This window comes from Notamacropus eugenii, chromosome 7 (assembly GCF_028372415.1).
Source record: "Notamacropus eugenii isolate mMacEug1 chromosome 7, mMacEug1.pri_v2, whole genome shotgun sequence".
Lineage (NCBI taxonomy): Eukaryota > Metazoa > Chordata > Mammalia > Diprotodontia > Macropodidae > Notamacropus > Notamacropus eugenii.
In genome coordinates, this window is record NC_092878.1 from 55,817,873 (window position 1) to 55,833,981 (window position 16,109).

The 16,109-nt window shown below is 41.6% G+C and overlaps 1 protein-coding gene across 15 annotated transcripts in view; it reads right to left on the reverse strand.

Moving 5' to 3' along the window:
- Nucleotides 1-16,109, reverse strand: part of LOC140514443 (TP53-binding protein 1-like) — a 131,070-nt gene that overhangs the window by 11,113 nt on the left and 103,848 nt on the right. For 11 of the 15 annotated variants that reach the window (XR_011970628.1, XR_011970629.1, XM_072624816.1 and 8 more), the window contains 3 exons: nt 7,615-7,913; nt 6,489-6,638; nt 5,776-6,206 (listed from right to left, as the gene is read on the reverse strand). Coding sequence is in view for 11 of the 15 variants with exons in the window: in XM_072624816.1 (XP_072480917.1) it covers nt 5,776-6,206; nt 6,489-6,638; nt 7,615-7,913 (880 nt within the window). In the remaining 4 variants the exon portion in view is untranslated. Of the gene's footprint in view, nt 1-539; nt 836-3,344; nt 3,525-5,775; nt 6,207-6,488; nt 6,639-7,614; nt 7,914-16,109 lie in introns of those variants that run through there. The other 4 variants (XM_072624821.1, XM_072624820.1, XR_011970631.1 and 1 more) reach the window with 3 other exon arrangements.

Sequence of the window (16,109 nt, forward strand, 5' to 3'; positions counted from 1 at the left end):
TGCAATTTAATCAAACTACTTTCCTACATCCCAGCACCAAAGGAATAAGAATTCATTAAAGTTGAAGAGACTGGAGAAGCCACTGGAACATGGAACACAGGTTAGTAAAAGTCATGCAAAGTGCCACAATGAAGCAGTGCTGGACAGTCGCTGGACATCGTGAGACAATGAGTTCCCAGGTTCTGAGGGCAAATGAGACACCAAGAAGCACATGTACCATGGATAAGTGACAACCACAAACTTCACCTGCCTCTAAATTTTGCCCCCATCAGCCCTGATTCTTTTCCCAGGCCCCCCCCCCCCCAACTACCCCCATCACAAAAATTATCATTTAAATGTTTCAGATATTATTGCCATTCCCTCTTTACCTTACTCTGCCAAGAATATTGTGGTGAGGGGGTAGAAAGGAGTGATTAACTCCTCAATGAGCTGGAGTGCCCTAAAACAGGAGGCTATATGAAAGCATCTTACGCCCTGCCTAGCTGAATACGTACACAGCTCATTACCAGGAGAACAAAAGGCCACATAATTAACACTACTTTGTTTTTCACAATACTTTATTATCTTTTGCCAAGAAGACTACCATTTGCATGTCATGAAGGTATCTGAAGGAAGAGCATTTACATTGTGGCAGACTTGCTGCCTCGCTTGGCAGGGGATCAATCTTCCTCAGGGCATATCAGTTTCCTCTTCCCAGAGAGAGGCCCCATAGAGACTCGGGGACTTTCGAGAGCTTTACGAGGAGGAGTGGCAGTGGCACTGCTGCTGGAGGTAGTGGGGGTGCCTGGGGAGTTGAGGTTACTTCGTCGTTTTCGCTTACGCTCCACCAAATTATCTATAACCAAGTAAGACAGAAAGTAATTAGTTCTCACAATATAAGGCCCCGAATCCTTCCCTCACACTTCCCACTGCACTATAAAACATATTCTAAGACCATTCCATATTTTGTTTCACACTTCTATGGCTGAAGATTTGTTTTACTTCTTGCTGAGCTGAGGAGGGTTGACTGAAGATTTGCTTTATCTCTGCTGGGCTGAGGCAAGAAGCCTAAGGATTTACTACAAGGTGGGGCAGGCATCCTTCAGTGGCCAGACTTTCCATGTGCTTCAGTGCAGCCCAAGAGAAATACAGAAAAACTCCACCTGGCCTCAGCACATGACAGATACCACCACTAGGATTCTATCTCATCAACAGGTAAGCTACCAGTACCTGAGGCCCCAGTACACAAAGCTAGTGACCAGGCCTCTGGCCCCTAGCACAAGAAGCTTGGGACAGTGTGGCCTGTACTCTAGCAGGAAAGCTCAACTTTAAAAACTACTAAACAGGCTCCAAAAATGATCAAGAAGCAAAAACAAACACTGATAACAGAAAGTGACAACGGTGACAGGGAAGATCAAAACACAAACTCAGAGGAAAGCAAAATTGTCAATAAACCTACATCCAGAAAACCTCAAAGGGGGCATTCCCTTTGGTCTCAATTGGTCTCAAGCCCAAAATACCTTCTTGGGAGAGTTTAAGAAGGATTTAAAAAGTCAAATAAAAGAGGTAGAAGAAAAAACTGGGAAAAGAAATTAGAAGTATTCAAGAGAGAGTCAACAGTTTGAAAAAGGACAAAAATTGACCGAAGAAAACAATTTCTTAGAAAGTAGAACTGGCCAAATGGAAAAAGGTACAAAAAGCTAACTGAAGAAAATAATTCCTTAAAAATTAAAGTTGGGCAAGTGGTAGGAAATGATTCTATGAGACATCAAGAATCAGTCAAATAAAAGCAAGAGAATGAAAAGATAGAAGAAAATGTAAAATACCTCATGCGAAAAACAACTGATCTGGAAAATAGATCCAGAAAAGATAATTTAAGAATTATTGAAATACCAGCAAGCCCTGATCATAACAAAAAAAAAGCCTGGACAGCATCTTTCAAGAAATTATCAAGGAAAACTGCTTTGATGTCTAGAATCAGAGGGTAATACAGACATTGAAAGACTCACCTACTGAAAGAAACCCCAAAATGAGAACGCCAAGGAATATTGTAGCCAAGTTCCAGAATTATCAGATCAAGGAGAAAATACTGCAAGCAGCCAGAAAGAAATCATTTAAATATCACGGAACCACAGCCAGGATTACACAAGACTTGGCAGCTTCTACATTAAAGGATCAGAGGGCTTGAAATAGGATATTTTGGAAGGCAGAGGAGCTTTGATTACAACAAAGAATCAACTACCCAGCAAAACTGAGCATAATCTTTCAGGGGAAAAGACAGACCTTCAATGAAATAGGGGACTGTCAATTATTCCTGATGAAAAGAAAAAAAACCAGAGCTGTACAGAAAATTCAATCTTTAACTACAAGACTTAAGAGAAGCATAACAAGGTAAACAGGAAAGAAAAAAAGTGCTATTCATTAAGGTTAAACTGTTTATATCCCTACATGGGAAGGTGACACTTGTAACTCGTGACAGATGCATCTTTATCAGGATAGTTAGAAGAGGCACACATAGATTAGAGCATGTGGGTAGAAGCTGACTTTGATGTGATGATAAAAAAAATTAAGGGGTGAAACTTGTACTTGGAGAAGAGGAAAGGGGGAGGTAGGACAGAATAAGTTACATCACAAGAAGAGGCATAAAGACTTATTACAGCAGAGAGAAGTGTGAGGGAGGCCCCAAGGGGGGCAAATATCATTTGAACTTTAATCTCACTGGATTAACAGAGAATAAGATATACATACAGCTGGTTTTAGAAATCTAGCTTACCCTATGGGAAGTAAGAGGAAAAAGTGGAAAGAAAAGGGAGGGAGCTGATACAAAGGAGAGAGCAGATTGAGGAAAGTGATGGTCAGAAGCATAGCAGGTCAGAAGGGAAAGGGTGAAAGGTGAGAGAAAAGTGCAAACAAGGGGGAAAATAGGATGGACAGAAAGAGGCACAGTTGGTCATCAGAACTGTGAATGTGAATAGGATGAACTCTCCCATAAAACGGAAGAAGACAGCAGAGTGGATCAAAAACTATAATCCTACAATGTTGTTTATAAGCAGAGAGACACACACAGAGCAAAAGTAAAAGGCTGGAGCAGAATGTATTATGCTTCAGCTGAAGTAAAAAAAAGCAAGGATAGCAGTCCTGATCTCAGACAAAGTAAACATAGATCAAATTAAAACGATTTACTAGAAGGTTCCGGGAAGGGAACAGGAACAGACAGTGGCCCAGGAATATGCACCTGATCTCCATCTAATCAGCCACAAGTGGATACAACAATAACAAAGTTAATCAAGCTACCCAAAAGACTGCCTTTTAATACAGGCTTGACAAGGCTTCCTGAGATTAGCTGCAGAGAACACCGATCTTACCTAAGCTAATGTCTGCGGCCTTGGTGAGGGGTGTTACTGGCTCACATGGACCAAGCCCATACTGCTCCCTCAGTTTGTTCCCTTGTTCCAAAGATAAGATAACTGCCATTCGCTTGTACCATTTCCTTTGGCCCTCTTTTTCAATACTGTATTATAATTCCCCAGATTCTTTTCTGTGTCCTTTTACCACGCGTGGGAAGAAAATAAAGGAAAGCTGTGGTCAGTGATGCCATCCCACGTAGTCCATTACTTGTGTCCACTCTGTGCTCTGCCCAGTGAACCTAAACCAGCTGATTCGAACACTTGAAAGCTGGGCTATGACTACACACGAGTTGTCACAGCTAGTGTATTACCAGCCAAAGTGTATCCAACTACCGCACTGGAGTTGGGGGAAGGAAAGTTCGAGGGCGTCAGAAAGAGGGTTCTGGGGTAAGAGCCACCAGTTATTTCTCAAGCCAAACACTGCTGGCTTTTTGATGGCTCTAATAGTTCTCTTGAAATTACGATGTGCTGTAGAGTAGCTGATGTAACTCATTAATCCTTTTTAATTTTGTTTTTTTTGGGAAGTATATACCTGACATTCAGATTTGGAGTGGGCGGGCACCTGAAGAAAAGGGGAAACTGAGACAAGCTGGTACGAAGCAGAAATGTGTCTTTCCTGCTTGCTCCTCTCTCACTCTCCTCTTAGTCTCGTTGTTTTAATTCTTTTTTTCCTTTTCTTTTTTTTTCTTAACAGTACTTTTTCCAATTACATGTAAAGATAGTTTTCAAGACTCATTTTTGTAAGATTTTGAGTTGCAAATTTTTCTCTCTCCCAGACAGCCAGCAATCTGATACAGGTTATACATGTACAATCATGTTAAGCACACTTCTGCATTAGTCATGTTGTGAAAGAAGAATCAGAACAAAAGGGAAAAAACACACCATTGCTCTAATTCTGACCCAGTTTCTTAGGATAAAGAGTGAGTATGAACAGAAACTGGGAGATCTGGGTTCTAATCATGATTCTATCACAACCAAGCTCTGTGAAATCCTCAACACCCTCATAACAATCCTTGGTTTGTCAATAAGCCTGTAAGCGTACGCCAATCGTGCTTGGTTGTTGGGATGTTAATTGGAGAACAGGGTTTCTAACAAAGGATTCTTCACACCACCTCATCCTCAAACCCATGATCAGGAGAACCCGTTTTGTTCTTTTCTACCGGCCTGTGTTCCACTATAGAGCTGGAAAAACCAACCTCTGAAACCCAAGGAGCCGACTTTCAGAATCCTGTATCACAGGCTTGAGACAAATGTCAGAAACAAGAGAGAGAAAGTAAGACTGAGTTCTGCTCGTCAGCATAAATTTCTTTACAATCCTTCCTGAGCTCCACAAAACTACAGAACTCAACAAGAGAAATCCCAAGTTTTAAAAGAAACACCAGCAAGTCAAGAATTAATCAGCCAGAGTAAGAGCTACATAATACTTCATAGACTTAAAAAAGAAACAAAAGAATTTAAAAAACAAGCCACTGGTACTGACTTGTAGAAATAATTCTGAGAGCTCAAAGGGATCGAATTAAATTATTTTCTCCAGGATTTATTCTGGAGACAATATATCTTTGGTGTTCAAAGAGCTAAACGCGGACCTACAAGAGCTATTTTCGTACCTAAAACCAAGTTTTCAGAATTTGGTACATATATCTGGAACATATTTTAGACCAAATTTTTGGTGTTTGTTTTGTTTCATATATTTGGTAGAATTCTTTCAGTCACAGAACAAAATTTTTTTAAAAATGGAACTCTTACTAGACATCATCTTTCTAAACTGCCCTGCCATCAAGAACCATAAGATGAGCAAGCCTGCTCCAGACTGACAAGAGCAAGCAATAGAAACTCAAGATTCCTAATCATAAAATATTGCCTGAGTTCTCAGAAACAAAATAATTTTTTCCTCATCATCTAAAGGAAAAGAAAAACTCTGAGAAAGGTAAACTGTTTCTAAGTAACAAATGAACAATATCTTACTACCAGTTTAATTCAGAAAGAGGAAACAATGAAAGGCATAGAGCAGAAAAGATTCTCACTGCTACCCCTCAGAAACTTGTACCCTGGAGGGGAAGGAGTGAGGACAGAAAGCCAGTTCCTCAAACCAGACAAAACTGGGTATGTGCACTTTTGCATACATGTGAACACCCGCAGGCATCAGTACAACTTCTTCCTAGGAACAGTTACTTATCTGATTTATTTCAGTTGCAGTCATCTGTCTGGTTTTATCAAGACAGACAGTAAATAAAAAAGGAAGCAATCAGAGTGGCTAGTTTTGGGTGAATGATTTCTGACCGGACCCTAATGAATAGTCAGGTTGGGGGGGACTTTTCAGTAACTGATGAAAGCACCCCACGTATCCAAGGACACACTGAGCTATTAAAAACTTTGCTCCTTTCATTACCTGCACTGAAATATTCATCCTCTGAAAGGGCTGTCACTTCTGTCTCCAGCGGAATCGGGTCACACAAGAGAATGTCTTTGCCCAACACATCACATTCATAGCCATCATCAAAAAGGAGCTTATACTTCCCAGCTCCAACATCTCGTGTTATTTTCCCAGAATAAAAATAGCCATTGGAGGACCACTTGGCTACAACGCGGAGCCCTACAAAGCTGTTTCCTGGAGAGGAGGAGTCTAGGCCATCAGATGGGCCAGCAACAACCTGCAAAGGAATCTCTGGAGAGTCGCTACGGCGTAAACCTCCAGTACCGCCATCTGCTCGTTTGTTGGCATCTGGCATACGGGGTACAATGCGAGTGAAGGGTTTATCCTCCGGCGAGACACTTGTTGAGATATCCTCGACACCAAGAGGGCTAGGCAAAGCTGTTTCTCTGAAAAGGAAATGTAGAATGAGGAAGTGAGAATGAGATGAATGAATTAAGGAGGATGCACATTAACTTCTCATTTCCCTGCCTCAGAGAAGGAGCGGAATGATCAGCCACGGATTCTGAAGTCATGAGTCTGGTCTTCCAGCTGCTCTCACCTTTACTCACATCATCTGGCAGTCCCTACACCATCCCCTCTTCTCTCCTGGCACCCCATGCACTACTCTCTCCTCCTCCTATTTTAATGAACAAAAACCCAACGAAGCACATCTCACACTGCCCAAATACCTGGTGCCAGTCGTCCGAGAAGGAGGGCGGCCCCGTCGTCCTCTGCCGCGAGGTGTGACGGGACTCTTTCCTCCCTGTCTGATGCCAAGGCCGGCATCGCCATCCTCCTCACACACCGATGCCCCTATCTGAGTGGCCCCTTTTCTAGCGCTGCAGAACAAAGGCAAGTTAGTCGGAGGCCACCTATTAGGGAATTCTCATGCCAGGCTGCAGGCCTGGTCAACACGTACCAGCCCCTAATTCAGTGATAAGCTAGTGTATGAGTCACATCTCAATCATGAAATGGAAGGGAGTAAAAACAGAAAGGAGGAAAACAGTGAGCTTTATTCTTGTCTATGATGAAGCTAAATGCCTCCTAATCAATCTTCTGAGCACAAGCTTCAAACTCAGCAAACCTCCTTCTATTTGTCTTGCCTTCCTGTCCACGACAGAATCTGCATTAGAAAGTAAAGAACCCGTGTGAAGTCATCACCCCAAACCTGTTTTACTTCTCATAAAAGCAAAAGACTTTGGAAGTGAGAAAGGCAGCATGGTGCAGTGGGAAAGCTCTGGATCTGGCATCAGAAAATCTGGGTTTGAATTCTCGCTCTGCTACTTATTATCTGTATGAACTTGGGTAAAGAACCTAATTTCTCAGGCCTCAGTTTCTTCATCTGAAAAATGAGTGGTTTGAACTCTATACTCTTAAGGTCCCTTCCATCTACATCTCTATGATTCTATGGTTTCCAAGGCAGTTCCTAAGAAGCAGGGAAAGAGTCACAGGAATAGCACACCCCCATCATGTCCATCATATTCCTAATATTCACATACCTCCTATGATTTGCTACTAGGAGCCCATCAGGGTCTCTGGCCTATGAAGGAAGGTACTTTGCCAGCAGAATGAGAGTGACAGGCTCACACTGATCCTCCAGCAGTATCTTAACTATCAGCTAAAAGTACCCTAAAGAAGCAACACCTACTGTAACAACCCAAAAGCAAGGGAGGAAAAGAGAACTCATTTAGTCTGGGGCAAGGGGGTGCTGAGGGCTGGCGAAAATCTTCCGAACTCTCTTTCTGCCATTCCCATCATTCCCCTTTCCATAAGTTACATCAGCCTCCTCATCCCACACTAAGCCCATGTCCCTACCTCTGGATACAATATCTGCACCTCAGTTTTCCTGGGCCTCCACGTGTGCTGGGTAAGGCAAAATCTGCAGATTCTGTTGCACTTGTTTTCCCTTTGCCAAGACCAGCTCCCTTCCCTGAGCTGCTACTGCTTTGTGCAACTGAGAGGCCACTGCTTGCCCCACTTGACATCCGGTTCAAGCTGGATGCCTTCGAGGAAAAAGAGCTGATGTCCCCCAGGTCTCCTGAGGAGCCGCCTGTCTGTGATGGAGAGACTTCAGTCTCACACTCTTGACACTCCACCACTGGTTCCTCAGCCTCCTGGAAGGAAAAAAGAGAAAACAAAGTTGAGGAATGATATTAAGACAGTGCATTTCAACTGACAAATTAGGTTAAAATGAGTGACACCAAAACTTAAAAATGGCAAAAAAGATTCAGATTATAAAACTGGGTTTTAGTCTAAGATCACAAGGACTCTTTTTAAAAAGAAGAGGATTTAAAAAGAGAGGGTTCTGGGAAGATGGCAAAATAGGTCAGAAAACTTTTGGCTCTCCAAATTTCCTCCACAAAAAAGGACAGAAGATCACTTGATAGCAGCAGAAATAAAGACGGGATGTAAAGCAATTATTCTTCTAAGATAATTTTTTTTAATTTTCTTTTTAAAAATTTTTTAAATTAATTTTAAATTTTCTACATTCACTTCCGTAAGTTTTAAATTTTCTTCACTTTCTTCCCTTCCTCTCTCTCTGTAATACGACATGGGCTCTACATATCCATTCCTATTAAACCTGTTTTCACAACAGGCATGTTGTATAGAAGAATTAGAATAAATGGGAGGAACCATGAGAAAGAAAAAAACAAAACAAAAGAGAGCAAATAGTCTGCTTCCATCTACATTCAGACTCCATCACTCTTTCTCTGGATGTGGCAGCACTTTCCATCACGAGTCTTTGGGAGTTGTCTTAGGTCCCTGGCATTGCTGAGAAGAGCCAAGTCTGTCAAGGTCAGTCATCACACATTGTTGCTGTTACTGTGCACAACGTTCTCCTGGTTCTGCTCCCCTCACTCAGCACCAGTTCCTGTAAGTTTTTCCAGGTTTTTCTGAAGTCCTCCTATTCATTATTTCTTATAGCACAGTAGTATTCCATTACATTCATCTACCACAACTTGTTCAGCCATTGCCCAATTGATGGACATCCCCCCAAGGTCCAGTTCCTGGTCACCACAAAAAGAAGTGCTATAAATATTTTTGTACATTTTCCCTTTTTTGTGATCTCTTTGGGATATAGACCTATTAGCGGTATTGCTGGATCAAAGGTATACACGTTTGTGTAGCCCTTTGGGCATAGTTCCAAATTGCTCTCCAGAATGGTTGGATCAGCTCACAGCTCCACCAACAATGAATTACTATTCCAACTCTCCCACATTTTCTCCAACATTTATCATCTTCCTGTTTTGTCATGTTAGCCAATCTGATAGGTGTGATGTTGTGTCTCAGAGCTGTTTGGATTTGCATCTCTCTGATCAATAGTGACTTAGAGCACTTTTTCATACGACTATAAATAGCTTTAATTTCTTCCTCTGAAAACTGCCTGTTCATATCTTTTGACCATTTATCTATTGGGGAATGATATGTTCTTATAATTAGACTCAGTTCTCTGTATATTTTAGAAATAAGGCCTTTATCAGAGACACTAGTTGTAAAAATTCTTTCCCAGTTTTCTGCTTCCCTTCTAATCCTGGTTGCATTGGCTCTGTTTGTGCGATCTCCTAAGACAATTTGAGAAGACCCCTGGAAAGACCCAACCTCCAGGAGCAGAGGTCCCACCTAAGTAAAGCGCACATCTCCAGGCCAACTACACAGAAATTCACAAACAAGTCCTGGGCGCAGCTGGGCTAAGAAGTAGCCCCAGTTTTAGAAACTTTCATCTTAAGACCTGTTCTGGCGTGGGGTGGGGGTGTCTGAAAGCTGAATAGGACCTTAAAGGACCTACTACTGCCAAGGGACACCAAGCACAGCTGTGCTGACCAGATGTGTCCCAGACTGGCTGCAAGGAGGAGGAGCTAGCACACACCTAGTGACTGCAGTAGCAAGGGGCAGGGACCCTGTTGGCTGTGGGCACTTGCAGGACAGCAGAATACCTGGCTTCAGTTCCAGGGCAGAAATGACAGCTATAGTTTACAGCCACCCGAGGAACCAGAGGGAGCAAAATCATGTGTGGCTTAGGAGTGGAGAGAAGAGCTCTAGGGTGGGTCCCATGTAACAGTAGGAAAGATCCGAGGCTTGGGGCAGCATTCCCTGTACCTTGGGACTAGAACGTGATTGCACTGACAGCGGCTAACAACAAAATAAAACAATCAATAAATGAATGAAATAAGTAAAGAAAGGAGAAAGAACTCAAGCACAGATGATTACAATGGGGATAGAGAAGATCTGGGTTACTATTGAGAAGAAGATAATGGAGCTAAAAAAGCCACTCCTATTTTAATGAGAAACGTCAAATGGTCCCAAAAAAAGAGTTCTTGGAAGAACTTAAAAAAGGACTTTTTTTAAAAATCAAATAAGAGAGATTTTAACAAGATAATAACAAAACTGCTGTTTGTTTCTGTCCACTTCTGAACTTGTTTCTTTCTGTGTATCGCTCTGATGTTTCTCCCCGTATCTCACACCTTCTCCCACTTCTCAAAGTAAGTGTTCCAAAGCCCCTCGTTGGAACAAATAAGTACAACCAAGGAAACCTAGCCATCACACTAGCCACCCCTGATCCTTCACCTCTAGTTCATCCCTCCTCTACAAGCAGCATGAGGCACACTCACCATTAGTCTTCTGAAGTCATGATCAATCTCTGCATTGATCAGAATCCTTCAGGCACTCCAAGCTGCCCTCCTGGGTGTTGTTGGAGCTACTGTGATACCCACTCTCCTACTTCTGCTCATTTTATTTTGATTCAGTTCATTCAAATCACCCCAAGTTTCTCTGAAGTCTTCACATTGGTAATTTCTTATGGGTGATAATATTTCATTAAACCCATACAAGAATTTGAGCAAATGGCTAGCAGTCGAATCATTAGTAATATCAAATGGTGGAAGGGAATGTACAGTTTGGTGATTTTTGGTTACAGTTCCTTGTCTACAAGCTCCTGTTTCCCTTTTGTCTTTAGGACAAAATGTAAACTCTTCTCTTAAGCACTTAAATCCCTTTAAACTTGGCACCAACCTAGTTTTTCAGGTTTTTTATGTGTTATCCCCCCTTTATATATTCAGTGGGTCAGCCAAACTGACCTTACTATTCCCATATGTGACATTCCGTATGACATCTATTTACCTCTGACCAGAACACACAACACCTCTGTCCTTCCACTTCCTAGGTGTCCCTAGATTCCTTCAAAGTTTGGCTCAAGCACTAATTCTTACACAAGGCTTTTCATGATTCTCTCCAGTTACTAGTGCCTTTCTATGCCCCTCACCTCCAACTATCATGACTATTATTTTATAAAGAAGTTTAATTAATGTAAACTAATTGCTACGAGAACAAAAGATGCCAGAAAGTCCCTTAGTCAGGGAACACTTCACTCACTTTACTGCCTAGGAGAGAGAGACAGAGAGAGAGAGAGAGAGAGAGAGAGAGAGAGAGAGAGAGAGAGATCGCAAATGAAAACGAATGAAAGAGAAAGGGAGGGCACAACCAAAGGCAACTCTAATCTAAATCATAAACTCATTGTAAAATCTTATCAAAAGGATTATGGATGATTACAAGTAGTTTCACATCATAAAGCAGAAACAGTCAAAAGTCATTCCAATCATGTCTAAGGTTGAAAATGGAAGAAAACAAGCAGAAGAAAAAAATGAAAAACAATCTGCAAGGATTTTTATACCAAACTTTCTATCATCAAAGCAGCAGAGTCTTAGACTTAACTCCTTAGTATCACAATCCCAAACATGCTCATAGGGAAGACACGGATGGAACTAAAGAGGACAAAGATGGACACGCACCTGAAATAGACCAAGTGCACACAGAAGACACAGTCACGTGCAAGAGTCAAGGAGATTCTAAGGTGTGGAGAAATCAATTCACAGGGTGTATATTTAAGTGAAGGTATCAAAGATGTGGGGAAAAATCTTGACCCTTATTACTATCAAATAAAAAAGACTAATTTAATCCTCTCACTTTACAAATGAGGCCCAGAGACGTGAAATGACCTCCCCAGGTCGGCAGAGCTGGCGGCAGAGCCAGGGTCTAGCCGCGCCTCAGGGCTCCTTCCATCACCCCCTGATTCTCTCCCTTCACGTAAACAGAACAAAACAAGTACCAGACAATATAAAAGTAACGATAAACACCCTTTCAACATGAGAAAAATGTTAAACATCCTCTGCTGAAAAAGGTATATTAAAAAAATACACACAGTACAAGTTTTGTTTTGTGAAATGCAAAATCCTTTATTTTGCTGTCCTGCAATCCATACCTCAAATCTTGCTAGGTAAAATATAGCTAGAAGTTGCAAAAAACTTGCATATGGCAAACAACACTGAACTTGGAATCAGAAGACCTAAGCTTGAGCCCCAACCCCGTGGACTCACCCTTGAATCTAACCCTCCTCGTGTGTAAAATGGAGACGATCATCTTTAAACTAGTCGGTTTATTGCTATAAGCAGCAGCAATACTCTAAGTATTACTGGATGTTAGAAATACAGTTTTCAAGCCAAAAGATAAAACGTTAAAATAATTACTGACTATAAGAATAATTCAAAGAATATGAAACAGGGTATTATTTTAATTAGTGCAACCATTAACAATATTATTCATCAAAATACATATGTATCAGTGACAATCTGCTCTGAGGAGCCCTGGACCAGGACATTTAAGCAAAAACACCAGGCTACAGATCAGGTTCCATCGATCAAAATTTATATTCCTTTGGGCAGAGCACCCACCAGTAAGCGTATGATTCCCTATGTGGATGAAGGAAAGAGGGAGAGAAGGAAGGAAAGAAGGAAGGAAGCTGCATTGTTCAACTGGAACTGGCCAGTTGAGTCCCTGGCTCCAGAGGAAAAGAGTGGGGCTGGTGACTTTGCATAGCCCTGATTCACTTAAATCCAAGTCATGATCTCACCTCCTCATGTCATGATCCTCTTTGGGAATGAAGGACAAACAACAAGGATCTCAACAGCTTCATTTATCTGGTAAATGACTAACAGCAGCAACAGTACACCAATACCTTAAATAAGAATTTTCTGGTGTGTGACTTTACAGAGAATATGCGGCAGCTCCTCACATTAGTTTCCAACAGTGGTGAGCACTGGCAGTAACAGATCCCTATTTAAAAAACTGCATAAGGTAGCTTCATTCTCCAAGAGGATGCACACTCCTCCAAATGCCCACTAGGGGAAGTTGAAGAAATCCTGCTGCATTGGACAGAACATCTGAAATGGAACCTCAGCTCTGCCACTTATTACCTGTGTCCTTGGCAAGTCATGTAACCAATCTCACTGTACCTCAGTTTCCCTATCTAAAAGATGAAGGGACCTCTAAGTTTCCTTGTTTAAGGCAAGACAACAGGGACAAGTTTACTCTGTGATCACTAAGGGGAATTAAAATGATAGAAGAGTGTGTCCTTTGGCTGCTCATATGACACAAGTCTTCAATGGCCTCTAAGGTAAGTCAAAAAGGTCTTCAATAATTCCTGTTGTTTTCTTACCTATGACAACCTTCTTTATCTATTATCTAGTAAGGAAATGTTACTATAAGGGCTTCTACTTCTACTCTTAAGATGTACAAGGATTAATATTTCCATTTTACAGATGAGGAAATGAGGCTTAGAGCTAAGAGATGACTTGTACAAGATAACACAACTGGTGAGTATTGGAGCTGGAACGCAAACCCAGGTCTTTTGACTCCAAGTTCAATGTTACTTACATCTTACCCTACGGGCCCTTCCTGAGACTCCAATATACATGTTTTCTGGGGCAGGTATGGGGAGAAGGAATGAATCATCTGAAGTGACCATAGTCTAGAAGAGGATGTGGGTTTCTTCATTCCTGAAGCAAGACTAACATGATAATAGAAAATCATCCAATGTTGGATATAGAACTATTATTTTTTTCTGAAAAAGCACCCAAGTGAATGCCTTAGATGAAGTGGTAGACTGTCTCAGCACAGCTCTCACAGATACAGGCACATGGGTTGAGAATTTTAACTGGCAGAGAAAATCTTCAAACAGAGAGTGAGGGTTCCCTCCCTATCCCTGAAGAAAGTAACTTAGAGGTGGACAGGCGACTGGCATAAAACCTGAGAAGAGGTCCCAACAATAGGCAGCACAAGTGTCCTGTTAGATCTATGTGGGGAAGGTTCAAGAAGATGGAAGCAGAGCCCTGCACCCACGGGGCTGGGACATCACTCAGACTGCAGTGTACTTTATGGAACTGGACAAAATAATAACGATCGCTCAAGAGAACAAAAGGTCTGAAACCTTGTGGAAAATAACAGGGAAGTGTAAGAATTAAGAGGACACAGGCATCACCACAGAACAAACTATGTTCTAAATAAGTAAACCTGAAAACTGTCTTGGTCCTGATTCAAAAGAGAAAGGTAGGTAAGTGATACCAATCAGACACAGAAATAAGTAAGTACAGCAGCCTAGCAGTCCGTAAAGCCAGGAAATCAAACTAGTGGGTAAATAACTCAGTAACTGGGCAAATAACATCAGAAACTGATGGAAAAATGGGAAGGAAGTAGAAATTCAGATGATACCAGTGTCTCACATCCACAGCCTACATAAAAAACCACATATAACCATTTAGAAAACAGAAGATCTCTTTCACAACTGTGGCTTGGAGGATGAAAGGAGGGGCAGGGGAGAGCACACTCTTAACCAAATGTGGGTTTGCATTAAATATTCCTGACAAGTCTGATATCAATAGACAGAGAGAACACATGGCATGCTGGGCAGAGCTGGGCTCCGAAGACCGAGGTTCCAGTCCCCGCTGTGAGGCGGATTGGCCGGATGACCCCAGACGAGTCAAGCTGCAGAGGCAGTTTCTCATACTGTTGAAATCACAGGATCAGTCCAAAAAAGAATCCAAAATACACACTGAACTGACTCAAATATATAAGACCAAAAGGCATTCCCAATAAAATGAACAAATACTTTTCAGAAGAAGAAATGTAAACGATCAGCTGCCATAGGAAAGATCACCCCAAATTGCTAATATGGGTAATGAACATCCAAACAGCAGAAACAGCAACACGCAGTCCAACAACATAGATCTTGGCCTTAAAATCCGCTGTGTGTACATGCGGACAAGGGATTGGCCCCTTCTGTGCCTCAGCTAATGGATCTCTACAGTGTGGATAAGAATGTTTCCACTACTACCTAACAAAGCTGTTATGAACAAAGTGCTTTATAAATCTTAATGAAATCTATGGGAGCTATTGTCATTATGAGACAAACATATATATTTGAGGCCTTAATATGATATTTCACCATACTGCGTGTAAAAGTTGAGCATAAAAGCATTAGTTCTTTCAAAGGCTCAATAATGGACCTCTTAACAGATTCTTAAGATAGCCAAAAAACCTGAAAACTATGCTGAGTCTCTAGATACAAAAGGAATAACTTTTCCTGCCCTGTTTCTCCAGTTCTGAATCAGACTCACCAGCAGAGGTTCTAATATGCGATTCCTTCACCATGTCCAATTTCAGCCCGAGCTCTGAGGTAAGTACACAACTTTAACCAGAGCAACAAGTGGCAACGTGATCATTAAAAACTTAGACATTACACCAACCCTGAAGATGAGTCTACGTCAGCTTCCAAAAACATGAACTTTCAGAATTTCACAAGCAATCTATTGCCAACATTCCAAAGCTGGAAGAAAAGAGGCAGCCTAGAGTGGTGAAAAGAGTATTGGCCTCCGTCAGGAGGACCTGTGTTCAAATTCTACCTTATATAAAGGCTATGTGACCCTGAACAAATCATTTAACCTCTTCTCAGGCTCTGTTTCCTCATCTGTACAATCAGGGCATTGGACTTGATGGCCTCTAAGGTTCCGTCCATCTCTATCTAAATCTGTGATTCTCTGACTGACTGGGTGATTACAACAGATGCCTTGTAAAACCGTATAACAACCTGCATATGAATTATAGTGTGATAGTGGATCTAGAGTCAAAGAAATGAGATTCCAATCCTGTTTTATTTCAGACTTAGTACCTGTGCGACCTAAAAGCACTGCCCACCACCAGGCCCATTTTGCCGTCCACAAAAGTACGGAGGTGGATTGGATGATCTCTTGAGATTCATTCCAACTTTAGATCCAATGATCCTATACTAAGGTTTTTAAACGTTATATAAAAATTTTAAACTGTATTTTTAGTATGCTGCTCCTCATTAATACTGCACACCTGAGAAAGTTTGATAGTCATTTCTAAATCTCTACATTAAAAGAAAAGGTCACTGAGTGGTTAAGGGACAAGTTCAGGGCCACACAGCAGAATCAGGACTGGAGAGGATTACAAATTGGAAT